Source organism: Camarhynchus parvulus, chromosome 13 (genome assembly GCF_901933205.1).
Source record: "Camarhynchus parvulus chromosome 13, STF_HiC, whole genome shotgun sequence".
Taxonomy (NCBI): Eukaryota; Metazoa; Chordata; class Aves; order Passeriformes; family Thraupidae; genus Camarhynchus; species Camarhynchus parvulus.
The window spans coordinates 9456373-9481291 of record NC_044583.1 but is presented as its reverse complement, the minus strand read 5'-3'; the positions used below and the strand labels follow the sequence as shown (position 1 = coordinate 9481291).

The 24919-nt window shown below is 47.0% G+C and overlaps 1 protein-coding gene across 2 annotated transcripts; it reads right to left on the bottom strand.

Annotated features, from left to right (window-relative positions):
• Positions 1-1434: 1434 nt before the first annotated feature.
• On the bottom strand, positions 1435-15983 carry SLC25A48 (solute carrier family 25 member 48). Of its 2 annotated transcripts, XM_030957356.1 has the most exons (8): positions 15843-15983; positions 13788-13831; positions 9936-10007; positions 9034-9286; positions 7606-7854; positions 6285-6418; positions 3835-3964; positions 3091-3255 (listed from the first exon to the last, which is right to left on the bottom strand). In XM_030957356.1, exons 1-7 carry the CDS (start codon positions 15886-15888, stop codon positions 3842-3844), a joined length of 921 nt encoding a protein of 306 aa, XP_030813216.1. In that variant the 5' UTR covers positions 15889-15983; the 3' UTR covers positions 3091-3255; positions 3835-3841. The 2 variants fall into 2 exon arrangements, with proteins under 2 accessions (XP_030813217.1, XP_030813216.1); XM_030957357.1 differs by lacking the exon at positions 3835-3964 and having other exon boundaries at positions 1435-3255.
• Positions 15984-24919: the final 8936 nt, after the last annotated feature.

Here is a 24919-nt window from a genome sequence, read left to right as displayed (position 1 = left end):
CACCATGTGTGGGGAACATGCCACTGATGGCAGGTCAGTACAGACACAGCACTGACAAAGGAGCTGGGTCCATATTCTGAATTCTGTTGACACAAGGGTTTTCTTTCTTGTCTCTTCAGAGACAAAATTGCCAACATATGCAATCAGTGCCCCAGTGAATCAGCTGTGTGTCTGTCTGTCTGCCAGGAAAGGCTGTTTTAAACTCCCATCACCAGGTCCCTGAAAAATTCTTTGGAGATCCTAATTTCTATCCATGGGTAATAGTGATTTAATTTCCAAAAATTAATGCATTTGATATATCATACAGAAGATTATTCACAAGACACAGACTTGTCAAGTCTCTGTGTGTATAAATTTTAATTGCCATCCCTCACCTTTGGGACATAGGGCTGGCCCCTTGTGGTGTCACACAACCCCAGCACCACTGGACCTCTTTCACTGGTGACACAGCCACAAACACTCACTTTTTACTGCAAAAGCAAACTAAACATCTATCAGGATCAAGGATCATAGACCCATAGAAGGGTTTGAGTTGGAAAGGACCTTAAAGCTCATCTCCTTCCAGCCCACTCACCATGGGCAGGGACACCTTCCCCTAAACCAGGGCCCTGTCCAACCTGGCCTTGAGCACTTCCCAGGGGTGTGATCAGTCACAGCGAGGGGTACCACAGAGTGCTGTGCCTCAAAAGCTGCTGTCCCAACCCTAAGGTGTCCTTGGTCAATAACAGTGGCCCAGAGGCAGCTGAATCTCCTTCACAGTGGCCTGTGCTGCTGTCACCCTTGAAACCCTCATGCTTAGCCCAGAGTTGCTTTGCCTTTTCTGTGGTTTGTGAATGCTAACGGCAGTGTGATGCACTGATTAACCAGTGTGTCCAGGGCTTGCCTCCACTGCTGCCAGACCAGGGCAGCGTTTGGCAGGGCAGGGTCACCCCAAAATCATCCAGAGGCTGTGCAGTGTGGGGCTGCCCATGGGGAAGGGAATGTGTGCTGGCTGGGCAGCAGAATGGACAAGACACAGAGGGGTTTCTTGGCAGCTCCAGTGAGCCACACGTGCCCTGCCAGGGATGAGGATGCCATCAAGTGGCCAAAGCTTTGTATTCACTTCCACTGGGTCTTCATGATTTTATATTTATGTTATATATATTTATATCATAGGTATTTATATAAGTTAGAATAACTTTCTGCCCTCTGCTCCCTTTCCACACCAAGTTGCCCATGGCTCTCCCTGACAGCTCCTTCTGGCAGGTGTGTGCTACATGAGAGTTTTGTCCAGGCAGATCCTGGGCTCCAATCTCAAAGTTGGTTTAATTGGATGAATGAAATATCACTGTGAAACTCCTATGTGGGTGTCAGGGCTTTACACCCTGAGAGCACTGAACAGATGCAACCTGGGCACCATGAGGGCAGGATCATGCAGATACACAGCTTGTTGGGAACTCATCAGTTTAATTCATTCATGATCCATTTTACATCATGCAGGCAGATGAACACACCATTTATTTGCATTAAAAAATAGTCTGCCCAAGTATTATCCCTGGGGACACATTATATTATCCATCTAAAAAACATGTTTTACATACATGCAGTAAATAGGCAACATGAAAAGGATGAATCCTTAAACGTAGCCAGCAACAAATAGTTGTGTGAAGGATCATCAGTTTTTTCCATATTGTTTATTAAAAACTGTTCCAAGTATCCTAAAGAAGATCAAAGGCACTGTGAGCCTTTTGAGACGAAGCAACACCAGCTGTTTCTTCCCCATTTTAAGGCCAGTTCTGGAAGCACCCACAGTTTTGTTTTTACTCCCCAGTGATGAGGAACCCAAAGAAGGTGACCCCATTTCCAAGTACTGCTCCAGACCCAAAGTTTTAGGCACTTCCTGCTGTGATCTTCAAATGTTGTGACCAATTGCCCCATTCATCCAAGGAAGAGGATGAAGGAGTTTCTCTTTTTCTCCTCATTTTATGGAGGAAAGCTGGACATCTGCTCCACATTGTCTTCAGAAACCTTGTTTTGAAGGCATCTGCTGAAACTGCAATCACTGGGCTTTTCCCCCAGAGCTCTTCTCCAGAGAAGAGCTGTTCCTCTAGAACATTTCCAGATGTGTTGTCCTAGATTATTCCCCATGTCATGTGTCCCTCTGCATGTGAGCCCCCCGGCCTCTCCTGGCAGTGCCACCAGAGTCCTCTTGTCACAGCAAAGCTAGTTCTCCTTGGGCTTTGGCATCAAAAGCTCCATGCTTAGAAAATAAATCATAAGGATATTTAACAGCATAAAGAGAAAAAATCATGATGTAAATGATCTTGGAATAATTGAGATGCTGAGGTAGACCAAAGAGAGACTGGGCCTGCCCCAGTGGTCTCAGTGGGATTCCAGCAAAGAGCTGGAGGTCTCAAGCATGCTGTGTCCTAAAGAGACTTCCTTTTGTGATGGTCTGCTCATGGCTACAAAGTTTTGGCTGCAGGTTTTGGCAGCTGGCAAGTCACGTCAAGGAGCTCAGAGGGTCTAATGAGATACCTCATGCCAGTCCCTGGAGGGCTGCACCAAGCAAGCTGTGTAAATTAATAGGCAGCCTTCTGTATGAAATGCAAACTTGTTTTATTGTTTTCTGTATAAATAAAGCACCTTAGTCTCTGAATTTAACATCCTCCTGTTTCCCAATTTAATTTGTACCTTGGAAAACAGACTGAAGTTGTTAAAGCCTTTGCATTTTTCATGATGATGTGTTTAATTGTGCCAAACTGTGTTGTAGAGCACACGTGTTTGTATGGGAGGAGTCACCCACTTCTTTGAACCTGAAAGCAAGCTAGGATTTGGTGGGAACCAGAAAAAGCACCTGTGTACCCACTGCCTTTCCTCCTTTCCTTGTTCACCAAAGAAGATGAGTGTTGTAACGCTGTGTTGTACAAAAGACGCTCCCTTGGTGATTTGAGGTGGGCTGGGTTTGGGTACATCCCTTGGGAAAGGGAAGTTCTCTTCCTGGTTCAATATAAAAGTGCCATTGGTGAAGAAGCCCACCACCACCACCACCAGAATTACTAGGGTGCTCTTAGTCAAGAGTGAAAGATTTGCTAATAAAATAGTCTTTGGGTTTGGTTGAGCTGGTGTGATTTTCGGCGTGCTCCATGGACCACATGTCCACAGCAGGTGCTGTAGGTGCAGGATAGGAGTCTTCAGGGCAGCTGAGCCCTCACCAACACCACACTGCTGATCTGGCTCAGGAAGGCAGGAGACTTTCTGGTCTTCTTGGCAACACTTTTGAAATAAGAAAGAAGGACATTTATGAAGTACTGCAGAAAACAGCAAAGATGGCTAAGAAAAATCTTGAGTATCTAGCTGCTAAAAGAGTTTCTTTAATCAGATATTTTCAATGCTGCTCCTTTATGCAACTCCACGTTACTGAGGGAAAGAGTGAAACAGTGACTTGATAGTCAAGGCACTTTGAAAGAGCTTGATTTCATATCTTTGGGGCTCGAATAAGTGAGGAGAGAATACTGTGCAGGGACTACAATAAAAATGATATTTCAAAGCTTATAAAATACTAGAGAATAATCGCCTTTTAAATTTTTATTTCTGATTGATATGAATAAAAAAAATCAAAACAATCAGAACAGATTACAGGGAAGCTCCAGGAGATGTGGACTGAAACTAAAATCCATTGACACATTTGCTGTCTGCTCTGAATCCCACAGACCCAAATTGTGTTTGGCTATTCAGGTGTGGGTACCCATGTAATTTGTGCAACTTTCAGAGGATCTATACAATTGCAACTCTATTTGAGTCAAAGATTAATTCTGTAATTTTAATAAAGCTAGAGGGTCTTTATGTGCTGACCTGGAAGTTAGGGGTTGGTCTCACTTTGGCATCTTTTCATTGCTTTGAGAGAAAGTTCATAGCCAAGAAACATGGCTGCGCTCGATGGGAATCCTCTTATTGTATTGACCAGGAGGCCCCTAAAAAACACCTGTTGGGAATGGAGCAAGGTTAGAGCATAGGAATATATGGACTGTTTTAAGAAGAGAAAGAAAACATTGAATGAAGTCATGGTGGGATTCTGAAGGACCAAACTTTTGGGTTTGCTTGGAAGATGTGCTCCCACTGCTGGTCTTGGCTGAGGTCTGCACTGGGGAAGGGGAGCACAGTGGCAGAATCACTGGTTTGGCATCATGCTGCTCCTCACTACGAACACCACACCCTGGTGTGTGTAAGAGTGTGCACAAGCTTTATTTTGGGTGAGTCTGCTCACAATATGATGGTTCCAGGAGGGATCTCTGCTGGCTTACTTCTCACAAAATCACTCCATTAACCACCAAGGCTCATCACCACAAGTCACTAATCTAAACACCACAAGTTCAGAATAGATGTGAAAAGGAACATCAGCAGTCAAACCCGTTACCAGGCTTTCTAACAGCAAAGTTCCCACAGCTACTGTAAAAAAACATGAAAAATCTTGGCCCCAAGATCAGAAGCCCTTAGATTTAAGCATATACCAATTTTTGCCCTAAAATTACTGAACTCTACTAAACACCATGATATCTTGTGTCCAACAAATCCTAAGCATAGTGCTGACTTGTTTGAGACAGATTTAAAATATGTTCACATAGTTTAGATAAAGCTTGCAATGTGAAATTGCAGTACTGGGACATTTAGGGTATTATTTGATTTGTTGGGATGTTTTATTTTGTTAGGAAAGAGAAGTTTCTGGGAGGAAATTCAATGTTTTTGCATTATCCATAAAGTAACAAGAGAGACGCAAGTTAAATAATAATGAAGGTTTAGGATGAAAAGCCCAGAGGCATAAATTTTTCTTATCTGAGTGAACACACCTGGCTGTGGAGAAAGACAAGGGTGTAGTTGTGTTTCTTTGTGTACATCAGGCAGTTATTGCCAGCACTGTGAATGCTGTTCCTTTGTCCCAGAATGAAAACATCCAGCCCTGGGTTTGCCATTTGTCAGTTGGGAGTCTTTCAACATTTAAAAAGATTTTCCTTGTGAGAGCAGATTCCAGTCTTGCTATCAACTAATTACTCAATCCTACTGACAGCTTTGGGGCAGGTGCCAGATGGGACAGCAGAAAACCTACAAGTACAGAACTCTACCAGAAAACTCTTTTAGTTGTTAGTTCAGGCAGGACAAGGAGGGCAGAGGATGAGGATGGAGAGAGAAAGGAAGACCCATGGAAATTCCCATTTCAGCCACCCTGCTGTGGAAATGCACACCAAGTGGAATTCACAAGGCAGGTCCCATAGAGCCTGGCCACCCTGTCCCCCATCTGACTGTCCAAGCACTGTCCTCAGCATCTCTCCAGGTGCTTGTGCTTCACATGAATGTGACTTTCTTCACTCAGTGGCAAAAGCTCAACCAGACCACAGGCTCCTGAGACAGCTGGCATAACATAGTGGCATGTTGGCAAATATTGAAATCACACTGACTTGTGATTTTGCAGGTTATTTTCCTGTTTGTAACTTGTTACATTTCTCTCAGAATGTGAAAATTAACACTTTGGAGCTAAGAGACCACATGCTGTTCCGATGATAAATACAGATTTATTTCAATATCAGAAGACGTTATTTCCACAACCATGCCTTGGCAACACAATAAAGCTGCAAACCCTTATTCTCTGCCATTCACATTTAACTGAGGCAAAGTTTGCAGGTAGAACAAATATCTTTTATTACACTAACAGACAAAGTCAGACAAGGGAGATAAGTTGTTTGGCATGCAGTCCTTCCTCATGTTTGAAACGAAAGCAATTCTGATATAAGAACGCTGACATTCAACTCTACCTTGGTGCAAAATGAGGGCAAGCAGTGCAAAAGCAGCATTAGTTCCACCAAAGCATTGCCCAAGCTGACCAGGCACACCCAGAATGCCAGGACAGTCCCACTGGAATCAGTTTATTGACCCCGAAGTCAACAGGAAACATTTGACCTCTGCATTTTGCAGAAGAATCACAGAGGTAAGACTTTCTACCTCTGATTTATAAGTCAAATTATATCCATGATTAAGTGCGCTAACATGAAATGTTGTTTGAAGTTGATTACACCAGCAGTGTGTGACCCCCCGCAGTCATTCATTTCTTCATTATGTAACACGTATTATAACTCTCACTATTTTGATTTAGAATGAATCTACACAATAATTACATGCTGCCGTAATAATAATTTAGCACTAACTGGCTTTAGCTGTCTCTCAACACTGCAAATAGGTTTTTAACAGTCACTGTATTTTCCAATTGACAATTAAATACCTAACAACCAGATTTAACTTCAAATGTCACTTACTTTTAAGCCCTCGTTCTGGTAGCTCTGCAACATGCAGTCAATGGTCCCTTTGTACTGGTTTGAATAAACTCCATCTGCCTGAAGTCGACTTTTCACAACATCCATTGGAGTACATACTGCCCAGGAAACAGCTCCTGGAAAAATGCAGAAGTATTTGAATAATTCCTTCTCTATACTTCCTTGCCTGCAGGTCAGTGAACTCAGAAATTCACGTCTATCACATCATATTAATGTGATTTTCATTCAGGGCATTCACCCTGCTCAGGCACAGAAACAGTATTTATGAGAGAAAGTTCCCTGTTTCTGGAAGGTGTTCAGATTTTGGAGGTTATGCTGCTGATCAGATGCAGGCAACCCAAGAGGGGCTTCTCCAGCTGCAAATGCATCTTCTGCTGTGCTCCTGGTGGAACATGGACATGCCATGGGAAGAGCCTGAGCTGCTGCTTGGGGTGATTTCAGAAAAAAATGACTCTTCTGATAATTCCAATGTAAAGCAAAGTGTGAGCTGAGGATACAGATAATGGGTTGGTACATCTCAGGCTGCCAGGATTAGGCTCCACACAGTGAGATACCCTGTCATATCTTTAAAGAAATGCCTATTTCCATTGATCAGCCTGCAGCTGAGTGGGATGGTTTGCCTCTGGAAAGATCAGTACATGACTGGAATCCATGGCCCAGCTGGACAGACAAGAGCTTGTCTGGACCTACACGAGTGTTGGGGCACACTAGAAAAACCATCCAGAGGCACCAGGGGCCTCTTTATTTGAGGAGAAGGCATTTTGTTATCATTACCTGAGCTAAGGATTGACTTGCCTTTATGGATCTGAAATTTAGAAATGGCCAAGAAGTGGGGAGTTGGAGTAGGGGTGACCTTCCACATGGTGGGGGTACACATGCCAGTTTTACTGGCAAGGGTACATGTGGAAAAAAGAAGATCAGTAACAGTCAACTGAGCTTCTGCTAGGTGTGGGAAGGTGCACACCAGGTTGAAGTCCTCTTCTGGAGGCATCTTGGCTACCACATATCCCTGGCAATGGGCTTGGCAGGCTGCCCTGAGGCACCCAGGGAGATGAAGGCGCTGTCTCTTCTCCTCTTCACTGACAATGAGCCCAAGGAAGGTCTGATAACATGACTTCCATAAAGTTTGTCAAGTCATAAAGTGCAGCTGTGGTGCCAGGGAGCCCAGCCCTGGGGAAGGAAGGTTCAGTCCCATGTCCTCTGCTCAGGAGGATGCAGTGGCCCTTGAGTCACCCTTGTAATCTGCCCCGAGAACCTTCCTGTTCTTGTCCTGCCAATGCTGAGAGGAAGCAAAGGTGCTTACCTGCTACACCCCCTGCCACCCAGATGGAGAAGGGATTAGGAGCAATGCTTCCATGAGGGGTGATCCAGTCACAGAACATTGCATACGGGATGAAATAGGCGCAGTACCCGGGGACATCCCTCAGGAGCATTGCTACATTGCCTCGGTATATTCCTGGAATCCCCTCTTTCTGGAGGATTGTCCTTAAGCAGTGAATTGGGCCTCGGTACACAGGAGATCCAGGAGCTGTGGAGTTTAGTTTAGCATTTGCTACAAAAAAGAAAAAAGATACAACTGTTGGAATAGATATATTGCCACAGAACTGCTCTCCAAAGCCCACTGCCATTGATGAGAAGTCACTGCCATCCAGGTTCTTCTGCTGGGCTCAGCAGATAACATGGGGAAAATGCTTTAGGAGAGAGTATTTAGGTCCATTTTCAGAAAACATGTAGACACTTCAGACAGATTTTTCTTAGATGCGTGGCATACCTCCCAATAGGTATGTGCCCAGGGAGACTTCCAAATAAGTTTAAGGCAATGTGCTCAATTTTCATGGATTTTAACTTCAACTTATGCCAAGTCACATCTCTGAAAGCCTTAACATCTTCACACTCTGGCCCTGCCCATGCAGACCAAGTTGTTTTTGTAAAAAGCATTAGGTTTCTAAGCTGCATGGAGACTTTAAAAATGGACATAATATTGTTTTATCAAAGCAACAGAAAAATGCCAGCATTTCACAGTTAAATGCCATGACTGTAGTTGTGAGAAAGGTGAAATGCTGAAATCCAAGCTGTTCAGCTCTGAAGCTGCTCCGTGTCTTCATTTGGCTGTGCATGTGCTCTGGTGGGGTTTGCTCCATGCTGGCAGCCTGCAATGGAATTCAGCTGCTGTCTAAAGCTGAAGCAGCCCCTTCTGCCTGGTGGACAGGGAACAGCCACCCACTGCCATCCTGCTGGTGTCCCCTCCTGACCCATCCTGATCACGCTGGGGCTACCTGGCACCCTGTGTGAAATAAGTCAGTTCTTAAATGTAAATGGGAAACTCCTGCTTTTGAACAGAGAAGGGTGGAATAACAGAGGTTTATGGGCAAATATATATGGGACTGAGAGTGTGCAGAGGGAGATGGGGAGCTGGCATTGTCACTGGCAGCCATGGTGCTGCTGCTGGGATCTCCAGGGGACCCCACAGCCCAGGGACTCACAATTTCTGCAGCTTCTGGTTTGAGCAGACCTGTCTCATGCTCCATCCCAACTGTCTGGAAATACCATTGATAAAAACCCTTCCCTTGAGCTGAGCAGGATGGGGTCCATCCTCAGGCAAAAGGGAGAATTTTTAGCCCAACTGCAGCAGCATAAAGCAGCAGAAAGCCCAACCTTGACCAAAGCTGCAAAGCTCTGCGTACGTACCAAAGACCGCCAGAGACAGGAAGACGAATCTCTTGCTTCCTACCTTTGGTGTAGGGCTGTGTTTGCATCTGTAGCCTGATCTTGACCAGTTCCACAGGGGTGCCAATGCCCACGGAGATGACCCCAGCCACGAGGCTGGCCAGGGTCATGTCGGCGAGCGAGGGCGCGGCGGCCGGGTCCCCGTGGCGGAGCTGGCTCAGGAACCGCTGCGTGTTGCTGAAGACCCCGAACACCACCGAGCTGTAGATGCCAATGCTGGCCAGTGGGAAGGACATGCCCTTGAAGAAGCCGGTCAGCTACCCAGGAAAGGGAGCAGGGCTTAGGAGACTGAGCAGGACTGAGCAGTGTAAACCCCAGCTTGTCTATCGGGTTAGAAATCACAGAGGCACACAATGGTTTGGGTCGGACAGGACTTGGGAAGTTGTCTCCTTCCAACCCCCTGCCATAGTCAGGGATGAAATGCAAATCCAAGTAGCAGATGTCTCCTGGAACCAACTGTTTGCACATGCTGAGCAAAGGAAATTGGTTCATGCTGCTAAAGGCTTATAAAGATTGTGCAGAATACGAGATATGGCTGAAAGCACAGGAACCCCTGAAGTGCCTCATATAGACAGTGTTTGTTCTGGCTTCACCAAAGTCAGCAAAATCCTTCTGGGAGACCTCTGCCATTGGGATCAGGCAAAAGAGTCACTGTGGGTGCAACCCCTGTGGAAACACTGATCATTCCATGCCAGGGATCTCCCTTTTCCCTGTAGGAGTCACCAAGTGGTGACTTAACCTTAGAGTTAAGCAAGAGAAGGGATTTGCAGGCTCAATTGCATAAACTTTATTGGTCTTTATATAATTGCCAGTGTCAGCAGCATTTTGTACAATTGCTTTATATATTTACCTATTTATTGACTTGCACTTTCTACCAGCACATCTAATGTATGATGAAGTACTTACAGACTCATTTCTGTACACAGTCAGAACACACTTGAGTGTATTTCCATATCCTTGTCCAGCTTGCAAACGAGTCTGCAAAAGACATTTGTAAAATGTGATTAAAATCCTATGTTTCCAGCCCAATGGAGGTTCATGCTATGTAAACAATGTGTACTTTGCTTTGAGAGCAAGTCCTTCCTTAGTCGTAAAGAGAACTGAGCAATAAAATAAGATATATGTGCATCCACCTCTTGAACTCTGCTAGAGCAAGGCTAAGCAGGATCTCACAGCCTGAAGCTCTCTGCAGCATCTGGAATCAATGACTGTCAAAAATTGCTCTCCAGCCTGGACCAGCCACCCTGACCCAGCACAGCAGGCTGCTGGTGTGCAGTGCTGTCATTGGCAAGGGCCTGATTTATGTGGAAATTGGAGTGGTGTGGTCTTCTCCATTTGGAGAATCTCAGGGAAGGCTGGGATGTGTTGCAAAGTGAGGACAGGTGAGCTCCCCTGGGAGACTTCTGGGGCCCTTCTGCTCCAAGGTGGATTTTAAGACACAGAGATATTAATTGGAGCTAAAATAATTCAGCACCATCTCAGAAATTCTCCATGCTTCACTCAAAAACAGTTTCATATAATTTTGAAAAAAGACATTTTATTTCTGGAAAGCAAATTGGTTATACACCTTCCAAGAGATGCAAGAAATGGCACATAGGTCACAACAAAGCCTACAGGATTAGCATTTCCCCTTCTCATATGTATGTATTTAGAACATCATTCTTCAAGCTGCCCTCAAGGTTGCACTAGAAACATCCTAACAAGGGATGCATTTTTTGGGCTTGGAGGTGTGCAAGGAAATGGAAACACTGCTCATTTCACAGCACTTCAGGCTTCAACTTGGCTGAGACCAGAGCTCATTTGTTATAGGAGGACACACATGCTCCATCAGGAATATTTTTAGGAAATGGGGACATTTCTGAGTGTATTTATCAGCACTGCTGCTAGCAATGAAGGCTGAAGGGACACTGCCAACCTGCACTGGGGGATGGTGTCCAACCCCATCCACTGGCTCATCCCTGAGCTCAACCAGAGTGAAGCAGGAAATTATCTGGGAATTTGAAGCCCAAAGGAATGTGTGTCTGCCAGAGTTCATGGCTGGTGGGAGCTTTTGGATGGCAAACAGCAGGTTGGATGGTACAATCACTTGGCCCAGAACCCTGCAAGAGGCTGCCAGTGCTACTGTGGGACCCTGGCAGAGCAGGAGGGACCAAAGTCTGAGTTCACCCCTCAGCCCAGGCTCACCCCTCACCCTGGGGTGGCTCCATGCAGCTCTTTGCACACATGGAGCATCCCTGCTGCACTCCAGGCCTGGCCAGAGGCCACAGAGAAGCAGCAGCCACAGCAGAATATTTCCTGGGCACTCAGAACAAGCTGGTACATGAAGCTGTTGCCCTGGCTCAGCAGCACACGCTGTGCAATGTGGGCAGGCTCAGGCCACGGGTGCAGACTGGGCACACTGTGACTCACACTGGGGATAACAGGGCTGGGGGGACAGGGGAAGGTGGTTACAGCCAGAGTGACCCAGGACAAGGTGACCCCAGTGCCCAGCCCTGGGTTCCCTCCTGGGTTCATCTTAACCCAGACATTTCCACTTTGCCTCCATGGGCTTGTTTTTCTTTTCTTTTCTTTCTTTTACTCAGTAACCAGGTATTTAGAGGCTCAAGTTAATATATTTTTTGAGTAACTGGGGGCAACTGAGTGTTCTCACAATCTGGTTGTCACACATGTCCCTTAGCTAATCTGTTAACACCCAGCACTGAAATCCCTGCTGGCATCTGTGACAAAGCCAGCTACTGCCAGTATGGATATACCTCTGCAAAGTTGTCCTTTTTGTTGTGTTTTGATTAGATAGGGCTCTTGGGGGACACCCAGAAGCTGAAGAAAGTTCTGGGAAAATGAATGCAGTGGGTAGGATGAAAAGTAAGTAAAGCTACAAATTTTAGACTTTTGCAAGGATGTAGGAAAAAACAGCTGCTGGGGTTTGATGGGAAGAGGTCGCTGAAGGGGGAAGAGGTGACTTGGTGGGAAGTGTGGTGTAGATGCCATTTATCCCACAGAGCTTTACACTCAGTCCTGCCTCCTCCCCCAGATGGGGAAAGCCACCTGATCCCCTGGAGGCTGCAGATTCTGTTGAGCAGCCCCTTTGCTGGAATTGTGCTGTGTAAAAACTCTCTTTTCCCCTTTCCTGCTCCTGAATTTGGAACATAACAATTCTGCCTACTTGGTATTCCCAAGGCAAAGCCTTGCCCAAAGCCAAGAGCAACAGAGGGGGCAGCCTGACAGTTGTCTTTATAACCACTGAAGGATGGGCTTGCTCTTTTCTTGGCACCCAAACTCGATGTTTCCAAGCAGGATTCTCATAGCCAAACTCCCCCAGGCCAGGCAGTGATGCCATGGCCACCAGCCTGAGATGGAGCTTGCCTTGGCAGTGCTGGGCAGAGCCTGCCTTGGTGCCCTGCCCATGGCTGGGTGGTGTGGGCAGCCTTGTGGCTCTCCCATGTGGGGTCTGCACCCACCTGTGCACAGGGATGCCCTTGGGGCTGGTGTCCCTTTAGCAGCTCAGAAAGAATGGGGCTGGCTGGGCACCTCCTGATCCCAGGAGAGCCTGGTGTGTGCAAGGGGATGGCTGTGATGGCTGGGGAGGGATGTGCTGTGGGCCATGCTGGGCCCTGCCTCCTTGGCATCACCTTCCAAAGGGTGGAGGGTGCAAACATGACCAGGGGCTTTTGGGTTTGCCACAGCTGGCGGCCCTGCCTGGTGCCAGAGCCAGGCTTCAACCAGAGCAGGGAACACAGAGTCACAGAATTGCTGGTAATTTTGAATTTTGAAAGGGATATTTTAGGGCCATCTTGTTCAACCTCCCTGCGGTGAGCAGGGACATCTCCAACTAGACCAGCTTGCTCAGAGCCCCATCCATCCTGCCCTTGAATGTTTCCAGGGCTGGGCATGTCCCCACCTCTCTGCCAGCCTGTGCCTTTGTTTTACCACCTTTTTTGTATAAGACTTCCTTATATATCTAATCTAAACCTCTCTTTCTGTTTAAAACCAGTACCCCTTGTTCTATCACAACGGGCCCTGCTAAAAATCCTGTTTTTATTTTAGACCCCCTTCAAGTACAAGAAGGCCACAATAAATTTTTTTTGTAGCCTTCTATTCTTCAAGCTGAACAACCCCAACAAGGGCAGAGAAGCTGAAGTGATGAAAGCTGCCCAGAAATGCCTGGGCAAAAAAAGAAAGGAGCAGGATCCTCCTCCCTGTCTGTGCAGCAGTAGGGATGGTCAGCGTGGTTGAGTCAGGATGCACTGGTATGTGCATGGGCTTGTTTGCATCATGCTGACAAATACCTTCTTACTTCTCTAAATCCTTCCACTGGAGGAATAATTATCATGAGGGAATCATAAACACTGTGTGTCACAGCCCTGGGATAACAATTTCAGAACTCTGCCCTTCCAGCATTACCAGCGTTAGGAAAACATAAAAATGTGCCTGCAGCAAAACAAATACAGTGCTCTCATTGCCCTTTGAATACTAATCTGTGGCAAAGTTCAATAAAACATTGCCAGAACTGTTCAGTGAACCACACATTAAGTAAGGCCAGGTTAATTTTCAGCATTAATTCTTCACACAGGAACCTGCACATGTCAGTTCTTTTAGCTTCTCATTCAAAATGAGCCTTGGACAGGAAGAAAGTCTGTGAAAACATTCCAAATTCCCTTTTGGGATAAGTGAAGGTCCTTTGAGGCATCAGGTAGCGAGAAGGTCTGAATTGGTGGGGGTTTGGGTGGTGACATGTGAACACAGCTCAAAGTGTTTTACCTTGACCGTGTCCAGGGGATGGCCCGCAACCACACTGGCGATTCCTGGGGATGAAAGCAAAGTATTATGCACAACACTGAAGCTTTTGTGGCAGGAGAGGATGCAATGGGTTTAGAGAAGTGATTTCCATTGAACAGTTGTAAGGGACCTAGCCAGAGCAATGACCAGCAGGATGCCCCTTCCCTGACAACAGCTAAAAGCTGAGCTTAAACACTTTTCTGTGTACACTCTCCTGGACCCCTTCAGCTTTACATCTCAAAGGCACCAGAGAAGGAGAGCTCATGTTTGTATATCTTGTCCAGGACCAACCCCTTTTGCACTCCTGAAAGCTCACAAATGTTTAGCCTCAGAATGGTGAGATTCCTGTTCAACACAAGGCAGTGCTTTCTCCTGGCTCAGAGTGATGTCCTGGTCTCATTAGCTGACTGCTAACGAGTCCTGCAAATTCCTCCTCCTTTGCTGTTTTAGGAGCAGTTTATAGAATTACCAATCAGAGAGGATTCAGATAGAGAGGATCCTGCTCTGCACAGAACTGTCCAGGCCATCCTGCCTTCCTCCCCATGGTTCTTTGGGGAGAAATTGGCCCATATTCTCTTACCTTTCACCCACCTACTCACACCACTCACTACCAGGAGCTCTCGTGGCAGCACAGAGCACAGTTTGGTTTCCCTCTTCTACACGAGAATGGAACACCTATGTGCCATGGCCAGGATATGGTTTTGTGTCTTTGTTGCAAACAACACTGGCGGGTTTTAGGGTTTGTGAAGAGTGGGTAAATTGTGATGCTTTCTCACCAGTAAATCTCTGTGCAAGCAAGTGCCCACAGGTGCTTTGGGCACTACATGTAATTTCTCACTCATAGTGGGTTAGTACTTAAAAGAGCATCATATTCTTGGTCAACACATTATGACTTTTCTAAAAATACGTTAAAAAAATGTCCCCTCTCCTCCCAGACCTGGGACCACCCATGGTCAAGTGCTATGAATGAAAACTCTCAGCTGTCACTGCTGCAGAGCCCTGGCTCACCTCCAGGACATCCTGTCCCATTGCCAGAGGTGTGCAGCAGCAGCACAGGGCAGCGGGGCAGAGAGAGCAACCACAGCCTGCAGAGATCCAAAAATCAGCTGCTCACACAACATTTGGCAGAGGTTTTGGGTTTTTTGGTCTGCTAATTTATTAACCTCATCTAGTAGGACACCTGTGAGCCACCTCTCACCCTGCTCCTGTGTAGGGTCTGAAGGGTCACCTGAGCAGAGGTTTGCTCGGCCGCGGCTGGTGACTCTGTCCTGCTGCAGCCCCGGGGGCAGCAGAGCTGGTCGCCCTCTCAGCTGGCATCTCTCAGTTCTGTGAACCTTGGCCCATTACTGACGCCTCTACCGTGTCGTTTGCCTTCCTTTTCTTTCAGTTTCCCGGTGCTCGCCATCGGAATTCCCGCCAGACAGGATCAATCCCTGCCGTGTCCATCAGCTCTGTGGCAGGGTAGGGACCCGGCAGTGTCCCTCCCGGGGATGGGGACACGGGGAGCCCCGGGCTGGGGGCGTGCGGGGGCCTCTGCAAGCCGGCCCCGCACAGCAGCATCACAAGTTCTAAACTGGAATTTTAACCATCCCGCCCGTGGAAGTGCCATTAAACCACACTTGTGTAGCAAAGCAGAGCAAACGTGGGAGACGCCGGGCAGAGGCACAGCAGACCGTGGGTGACCCGGAGGGGTTTATCCCCGGGGGGTTTTATCCCCGGGGGGTTTTATCCCCGGAGAGTTTTATCCCCAGAGCGGAGGGTTTTATCCCCGGGGGGTTTTATCCCCGGAGGGGTTTATCACCGGGGGGTTTATCCCCGGAGAGTTTTATCCCCAGAGCGGAGGGTTTTATCCCCGGGGGGTTTTATCCCGGAGGGTTTTATCACAGGGGGGTTTTATCCCGGAGGGTTTTATCACCGGGGGTTTTATCCCCGGAGAGTTTTATCCCCGGAGGGTTTTATCACAGGGGGGTTTTATCCCGGGTACCCCCGCCGTGCGCTCTTCGCCGCCTCCCCAGCCGCGCTCTCGGCATCACTCACCGCCCACCAAGCCCGCCACGAAGTCCTGCAGCTGGAGGCTCCCCATGCCCGTCCGGCGGGGCCGGGTCCCGGCGGGCAGGGGGTCCCCGCGGGCAGCGCTCCCGCGGCTCCGAGCGGGCTCCGAGCGCTCCGCGTTCCGCGCCCGCGGCTTCCAAGCGCTGTGACATCACGCACCGCGGCTTAAAGGGGCCGGGGACACCGCCTGGCCGGGGCGGGGAGGGTCGCGGTCCGGGCGGGCGGGACCGGGGCACACAGGGCTCAGCATCACCCCGGGGCGGGCGGAGCAGCACCGCTGCTTGGGCAGGCAGCGGGGACGGGGGGAAAGGTGGGGATGTGGGAAGGTCATTTACACTCGGGAATTGGAGATGGAAGTGCAGAGATAAAGAGTATTGCACCCGTAATCAGTTGAAAAATATCTCCGTTCCCTTCGTTGAAATTACTGGGTCGTCGTTTGAGGAGATACCTCCAATTTTTGTATGATCTTTCCAGGAGATAACTCCAATTTCTTTATAATCGTTCCAGGAGATAACTCCAATTTCTGTATTTTGGGGAGGAATGAACAATTGCCCCCCCGAATGATTCCTTCTACGTAGTGTTCACAGTTTTCTTATGCATCTGTTACACGCTTCTCCCTCTGTCCTGTCTTTTCCAGAGTCAAGATTCCAGATCTGGTGTATTCTGCTGTCATGCAGAATACTCCTTTTCACCCTCCTCAATCATTTTTCTTTAAAGGTGCAGCCAGAGCCACAAGTGATAAGAAAGAACTACTCAGCAGAGTAAAGATATTTTCTGTATGATCTCAACCCCTTTTCTGGGGATTCCTAACATGCCTTTCTGACTGGGGCTGAAGGATGGTCTCCCTCTCTTGAATCACAAATATCTGATCCTGAGCCCAGCCTGGCTGTTGTGCTTCCTCTGTGGCACTTTCAAACAGTAAATCTAATGTTTTGTACCTGAACAGCACCTGGCCACTCAGCACAGGACTCCTCACCATCCCCAACCAGCTCTCCTTGTGCTCACCAACTCCATCAGAAATGTCCTCTTGCACTTCAGGGGCATGACTGCTCCCAAAAAGATGTCTTGGCCCTTGGCCACTGTACACACACACCTGGCTGAGGTTTATACTACAGCCCACAGCAAATTTTATTCTGTCTAGGCTAGATTTCTGTAGATGGAAGCTCCTTCAGTCAGTTTTGGAGGCTTTCTGACAAAATTGTCATCAGGTTTGCTACATTGCCTTCCTTAAATGCAAGGTTGGATTTTCTCGAAAAGTATTTTGTCTACATGTTCTGGTAACTCTAGAAAACGTTGGTAGCTCATGAGCAAGAAATCCTGAATGCCAAACTACTGGCTGAAAATATAAATATTTAAATTTTTTCCTTAAAAAAAATTGGCATTTCCATTGTTAAATTATATATTCCACAAAAAGACCTTAAAACAATGTTCCCTTATGTGCATGCACATATACACAGGAAACCTTATCACCAACTTGGCTGAAGGGGGCTTTTGTCTAGAAATTGCTTATAGAAATTTAATATTGTGTGCATGGTTATCAGCTCAGATAATCTACACCTGAAACTTTAGATTTTTCAATGCATGTAACAATGCTTATTCTTCCTGAGGAAGGTTTTCCTGAAGCACCATGTCTCTAATGAATTTTGAGGGGGAGAGAACATGTGTGCACAAGCACTGTGGAAAGTTGTCAGTTATTTGTTTCCTTAAACTTGCTTTCTTCTTTTTAGAAGAAATATTATTCCACATACACACTAACACAGAAAAAGGATTTTGACCTCATTTTTCATGCACATTTTCTTGCCCAACCAGAAGAAAATCTGGCTGAATGAGGTAATTATTCAGATAGCACATTAATCATTAATCATATGAATTCTCTTTAACTGGGAGTAACATATTTCCATGACAAATTCAGAACATCTGCTAACTCAGGGAAAACACTGGACGTGGTTTTTGTGCAACACTGAACCTGGAGCTGGAAACCATGTGTTATGGAGAGTTTACTCTCAAAACTCCTGGCCTAGAGGAGGAGGCAGGGGCAGGCTGGAGGGAGATGCGCTTACTGCTCAGGACACACCCAGGGGTGCAGGATGCTCCTGCTGCCAGCAGTGCTCACAAACCTGTGGATGATCCCAGTGTGGGCAGGGACCTGTGTGCGAGCCAGGACAGCCAGTGTTTGCCCAGCCCCTCAGTGCCCTGCTCCTCTGGGGTTGGTGAGGGGGTGTTTGTCCCTGAAGCACTCTCTGGCTGCCACTCAGAGAGTTCATCCTTAGTGCCAGCTGTGGGCTGGGAGCAGGTGAGTCTCCCCCAGCCAGGCTGAGGCACCTCTCTGGTTATGCACGGATGAAGCTGTGCTGCAGCTCCTTCTGCTGCTTGGAGCAGCCTGGCCTTGTGGAAGGTGTCCCTGCCTAGCAGGCAGGTTGGAACTAGATGAGTTTTAATGTCCCATCCAACCCAAACTGTTCTAGGATTCTCTGATTCTGTGATTTTTACCAAACTGGACTGAGCTGGGACCACTAAAGCAAAGCTCCTTTTGAGCAGTGGCATTTTTGTTCTCAGGAGTCCTTTCCAGCATGCTGCCACATCCAAAGGCTTGGGGCTCTTATCGCCACCTGCTGCTGTCAAACACAGCTCTGTTTGTGCAGACCTGTGCACACACCTCCATCTCCCAGATGGCAGGACATCTCCTTTTTCTGTAACAGGCAGCAGTGGCATATGGAGAGCTGGGAAGGGATCCATCCTTTCTGCTGCTCCGAGTCCCAGCCTGGCTTGTAGCCGCTCACAAGTGCTGGTCAGAGGCAGATAAGTGTGGTTTCCATTAGGGATGAGGAATTCTCTTCCCCCTGCCAAGAGGGAAGCAGGGAGATTGTGTCATCCTGAACACTCTGGATTCTGCCTCCTTCTCAACCACAACCCCCTTTTTTTTTTTTAGAGTACCACTCTCTTTTGACCAGTTTACATAGTTTCCACAGCAGGTTTATAATGCTACCAATAAAAAGGAAGGAATTGTCTTACCTGGAGCTATGTATTTTCTCTGGGAGAGCATTGCAGTGAAGGAACTGGGACATTGCAGACTCAGGAACTTGTGGTAGATTCACATTGAACTGCTCTGGGAATTAAAGAATCAACTCAGCAGAGACAGAGAATGTTAGAGATAGAAAGGAGTTATTAATTTCATATCCATCTGTAAACTATTTCTGGGCTAGGATGCATTTCACTGTAAATTCACTTTCAAATTCCCTTTAAATATTCCTTTTAAATTCCTTTAAAATATTAACCTGTTAGTAACAAATCATGGCTTAAGCTGCTGGACAAGATACAAGTAAATTTACAAGTAAAATGACATTAAACCTCACTGCTGCAGCCAGAGTCACTGGTGCCACATTCTAATGCTTGGTGTCTCTTTGAGGGGCTGAGTCACACGAGCAGAGCCCAGTAAATTAAAAAAAGCAGTGTACAAACAATCTGAAGCAATGTGTAAGTGGTGATAGGAGGACAACTTCATGGCTAGAGCAACCAGACAGATCCAGGCTGTGGGAAGACATGTCAGGGGGCACATAGCAGAAATAGTTTTTCCCTCCAGGAGCTACCAAACAAGCCTGTTTCTGTAGGCAGCAAAACATGAGTGCTTGCTCTGCAGGAATGTGCATGGCAGATGAATTAGACAAACACACCAGAAACAAGCATGGAGGGCCCCACTGTGAACAGCTGAAAGCTCTTCTCTGCCCTTCCTTGCCCAGGACCTGGGAAGGGTTTCTGGTGGAGAAGCATTCCAGGAAGAACTAGGCAGTGAAGGGAATCCTCTGGTCTTTTCATCAGCTGTATCTATATCATCATATCATATATCATATATCATATATCATATCATATAATATCACACCATATCATCATCATGATATCATACCATATAATATCATCATCATATCATCTCTCTATCTATTTATTTTTATTTAGGGAACTCTTCTGAGGAATGCCATGAGAAGATCTCTCTCCAGACCTACAGGCAAGACCCAGCTGATGCAGTTCCATGGTGCTGCACAGAGCTGGGACCAACTGCCCTCAGCCTCCAGCACCAGGATCTAACAGATCTAACATATCTAACAGATCTAACAATTCTAATATATCTAACAGATCTAACATATCTAAAATATCTAATATATCTAACAAATCTAACAGATCCCCCCAGATCCCAGCCTGGCTGAGCACCAGCCAGCAGTCAGGGCTGACATTCCATGTGCAGCTCTAAACACCATCCAACCTTTTTTTCATCTCTGCAATCAACACCACCAGGGAGAAGAATTGCAAACACAGTTAACCAGAGATTTCAAAGTTGCAAATACCAATCATGGTGCTTGAAAGCTGCAGGAAAATTTACATGACAGAAGCAAACACCAGTGCTTTGTGGGCACTGCTTTGATTGAATGGGCACAGTGAGACAGTTTCTCATTTGTGTTAATGGAGAAGCATCCTTTGTTTGTGTTCAGTCTCGCTGATTCCCTGCTCACAAAGTCTTATTTAAGCCCCATTAATTCACTGTGGAGTCTATAGGAAGAATTTGTGTTCATCCTTTCTGGAAGGCCTTGCAGCATCACTGTAGTGAAAGGAAAAATCAAGACAGCATCAAGCTGAGAAGGGCTTGGGTAGGAAAAATCAGCAGAGTGAAGATGGGAAAGTGGGGAGCAGAGCCTTGGGTCTGCTGAAGAAATCCTGTTCACTGTTTGTAAATCTCTCCATGGCAATTATCTGACATTATAAACAGGACTCCAGGAAGGTCCTTCTAGAGGCTCCTTGAAGCCCAGCAAAGCAGGGAAGGGTGCTGCACCTTCAGCTGGGGCTGGATGTGGCCTTGGCTCCAGGAGCTGCTGAAGATGAGGAAAGCCTCAAGAGCAAATTCCTGCTCATGGCTCCCTTCCCTGGGACAGGAGGTGTGTGACCTGCCCTGGAGCTCACTGGGGGCTCGTGTGGTGAAGAGTTGCTCATCTCCTGCACACACAGGGAAAGCAAACACTGCAGCAAAGAGCCAGGCCTTCTGCTGGGCTTTAGCAGAGGGAGGCTGTGACAAACATTGCAAAGGAAGAAACCCAGCCAGTGAAATCCTGGCAAAAGCAGCTGCTCATCAGCCATGGTCCCACTGCCATGCAGGCAGCTGGGTCTCAGTGAAGGGTCACTTCCCTGCAGGACAGCATCTCCCACTGGTTTTGGTGGTGCCATGGGACACGGGGATGTCTCAGCACCCACATCCCCACGCTGGGCTCCACACAGCTCAGGCTGCTGGGCTTTACAGCAGGAGCTGGGTCCTGGTGTGCAAATTCTAGAGCTTTTCACTCTGCAAGTCTGTGGATCAGAGCCCAGGTCTGGTCTGAGTGGTGTTCTTGTGGTGTCTGTCCAAAGCTCAAGGAAATGTTTATTCTTCAAAATGTGTTATTTTGCCAGTGGCTCATTCCTGTGCATCCTTGCTGTCATTCCAGAGACACCATCAGTGTCTACCGCACTACCAAAAGGAACTTATGCAGAAAAACTTCAGGTGCTTGTCACAGATGCAATGCTGAGTAATTACCTTGTTGCATATGTCAACAATTTTTCTCCAAAACCTATGAAAGCAACAGAAACTGATTGCTGCAATGTACTTCCCACAGCACCAAGAGCCAGATTTTGGTACCTTGAGAACGCCAGAGCCCCAAGGACCGGGACCTGATGTTTGATGTTTGATAATATTCGGGCCGACAGTGCCACCAAAAGGAAATGGGATAAACTACCCATCCTAGAAATGCCTCCTGACCGTGTTTTTGGAGCTGTTTCCCCGGCTGCTCTCCCTCCAGATCTCTGCTTTACCCCTTCCTCCGTACATCTGTCACTGTAATAAACACTCACAGCCCTCCTGAGGCACCGGGGAAGAGAAATTATTGGTTTAGCTGGGAGAGTCTCTTTTTAGCAGCTGAAGATATTTCCAGCTCTATAAAATCATATAAAATTGCTTAACTACTAAATTACAGTGCATGGAAATTTTTTTTCTTTGTTTTGCAAAACATATTCCCCATATCCTGCAAAATATTTTATTTGTTTGTGGCTAACTGGAACTATTTTATTGTTTTGTTTCCAAGCAGGCAGCATGACAAGAAATGAAATATATTAGAGTTTGTCCATATCTTTAAAGCACCCATTGCTGACTTTGCTAAAGTAAGCCTATCTGACGGGCTTTACGTTAAGCTGGTATCACGATTGCAAGTTTATAATTTAATGAGGATTCTCGATCTCCATTTAGAGAGGAAGATGGATTCAAATGCTGCTCCGAGGCTGTTTTCCCCTGCTCTGGCAGCCGGGGTGGCTGCAGAGGGTGCTGTTCACACACCAGTGCCGAGATGGGCTCTGCACAGCAGGACACAGCCCTGGCACCAGGGCGAAGTTCAGGAGTTCCTGCTCTGATGTTCTTTCAGGCCCTGCACAGACCGGGGTGCTACAGCTGCACCTGAGCACTTTGACTGAATATGACAGAGAAAAGCACATCCCACCCTGCTTGGTTTGGTACCTTGGATGAAACACTGCTTGGATATGGAGCATGGCAGGATCTTGTAGCTCCTGCTGGGTCTCAGCACACCCCAGGTGTCCCCAGGTGTGTTTGAGGGGGAAGAGCCAGAGAGGGGGATGCAGTGAGGGCAGGCTCATCACCTGGAGCAGAGCAGGAAGGATCAATGAGCTTTGCACAAGCTGTGTTTCCCTTGCTGTGGGGGAAGGATCTATATCCCTGTTTCTTTTTAATCTGATGATGAGGAAACCACAGCTTGGCCTCCCTGCACTGCTGAAGTATAAAAATAGTCTTTTGTCACAGTCTTAAGGATTTTTTGTTTCTTCCCAGCATTTGGCACGAGCTGTTATTTGTTTTACCCACCTGAAAATGTTCCATTTGTTCCTGAGGAATGGTCCAGGCACAGCCAGGCTGTCAGTCCTACCCTTGGGGCTCAGAGCTGGAGCTGTCCTGCAGCATCACGCGTCAGGAGTCAGTAATTCACTCCTTTGGTATCATTCAAAATTTCATCTTCTCTTTTCAAATGCAGCTTCTTGCCCTCAATAATGACAAAACCAGGCTGTGCTTGTCCTACCAAATGCTGCTTTCTGCCCTTTAATTTGGTTTTCTCTGTTTCAGAGGAGCATGGCGCAGGTTTCAGTGTGGTGCCTGCAGGGGACACCAGGATGGGGCAGGGATGAGGACACGGGGGCAGGTGGCAGGTGGGGACCACAAGCCCTCTCCAACCATGGGACATCCTGAGGAGCTTTTACAGGACTCAGCAGCTGGGATAATTTTTTCATGATGGCTTTTAAACCCATTTCATTTCAGCATTAAATGCATTTGCCTTTCTCATCATCAACTACCCAATGGTTTATAGAGCTGTTTTCTTCCCTTAAAAGTCCTGCCATGGTTTTGCTCCTGGTTGCCCTTGGGTTTCCTCTAATCCTTCCTCTCTAGCAAAGGCAGCTGCAGCTCCCCTACTCCTCCAGACCACCTTGAGGACCATGATTTTCAGCATTTGGCTCATCACCTATGCAATTATTTTCCATCAAGAGGGTGCACACTGGTGCCAGCTAACAGATGCAGATGCAGCCAGCAGGTCTGGTCTGAATGGGCCAAAGGTAATGGTGATCTTTCAAGTTATGGCTGTGACATTTTTACAGATGGAATGTTTTTACCTGCCCAGGTTTTCCGGGTTTGTTTTTATTTGTGATTTTTAAAAAATTATAGTTTCAACATCATTTTTCCAGCTTTCTGCTTATCCCTATTAGGAGGAGTTATGTCAGAGTAAGTCCAAAGCTGGTTGAATTTCTGTTACCTCTGCTGTGTGAACATGTGGTGAGAAATAGGCACTGGAGAGTGAGAGTCCTCCCAAGGGCAGGCTGGGACTGTGCAGGGAGGAGGCAGAAAGCTCCTGTTTCCAGCCTCAGCATCCCCTCAACAGGACCTGTGGTATCCAGCCTGTCAGCCCTGCCCCTCAAACCACAGCATTTTGCTTGCAAAAAGACAGAAAAAAAAAGACAGAAGGGAGAAAAATGTTCTCAATGAGGGACTTGGAAGAAGCATCAGAAGACTTGTTCTCAAATTATCCCAAGATCATTCCATTCCATCCATTGCTGCTGCTGCTCAGTGGAAAAATCACATAAATAAAACTAGTCCGGACCTGCTGTACATGAAGACAAGCAGAAACTTTATTACCCCACAGCTGCTTGCTGCTGCATGGAGTTTTCTGTAGTTGGTGTAAACCAAATCTCAAAGCTGTAGGCACCACGCCGGGATGTGCTGTGACTTCATCCCTGTCCCTTCTCAGGTATCCTGTTCTTCAGCAGCAGATCCCAGGGAAACAGGGCAATAGCTGCAGCAGGTACTGCTGAGGCTGTGTGCTGCTGTCCCCAAAGTCACACAGTTAGTGCAATTAATGCAATTAGCAGTGCTGGGGCCAGGACTGAGCTACCCAAGCTGCTGCTCTCACTGCAGCTCACCCCACTCACAGCCTCTGTTTTCTCCTTTTCTTTTCCTTCTGTGAATTTTTATGTTTTATGAACTTTCATAGTTCCAATTGTCCTTGTCTCTCCCATCTTTCCCTCATGAGACAGCAGCAGTGATTGGTGAAAAAACAAAAAAGTTGTGTTTTTTCTTCCCAACTCTTTCATTGCTGGTGATTCACGAGTGCCGTGATTTCCCTTCATTTCTCCTGAAGTTTTCAGTAATTCCTTCCCCTGCCCATTCTGTGTAACAACTCAGTCTGAGAAACATCTGCACCCCATTAGGAACAGCTTTGGGTACATAAAGCTGAATGCAAAGGGTAAAAAAAGTGTTTGATGGCTGAGTTATGCTCTCATCCAGGAAGCAATCTGGCAATCGGCACAGGGTCCCTAGGGCATCCGAGCTGAAAAACAGCTCAACCCTCACTTCTAGCACATCACTGAAGCTACTTACCCTGCTAAAATACTAAATATTCTATGAATCATACCGGAGCATGAAGAAGCGGATGGCTTCTGTGTCACCTAGCAATGCCAGCTTCCTTTTAAATAGAAATTACTTGGTGAGTGCTGTCATG

What these genes read in the sequence shown, in the direction of transcription:
- SLC25A48 (XM_030957357.1), bottom strand. Translation starts at nt 15,888, where the DNA reads ATGGGGAGCCTCCAGCTGCAGGACTTCGTGGCGGGCTTGGTGGGCG. An exon ending in ATCCCCTGGACACGGTCAAG is followed by an intron (nt 10,008 to 13,787) that starts GTAAAACACTTT and finishes TGTCTTTTGCAG; the next exon opens with ACTCGTTTGCAAGCTGGACA. An exon ending in ACCAGAACGAGGGCTTAAAA is followed by an intron (nt 3,256 to 6,284) that starts GTAAGTGACATT and finishes TTATTTCAAAAG; the next exon opens with TGTTGCCAAGAAGACCAGAA.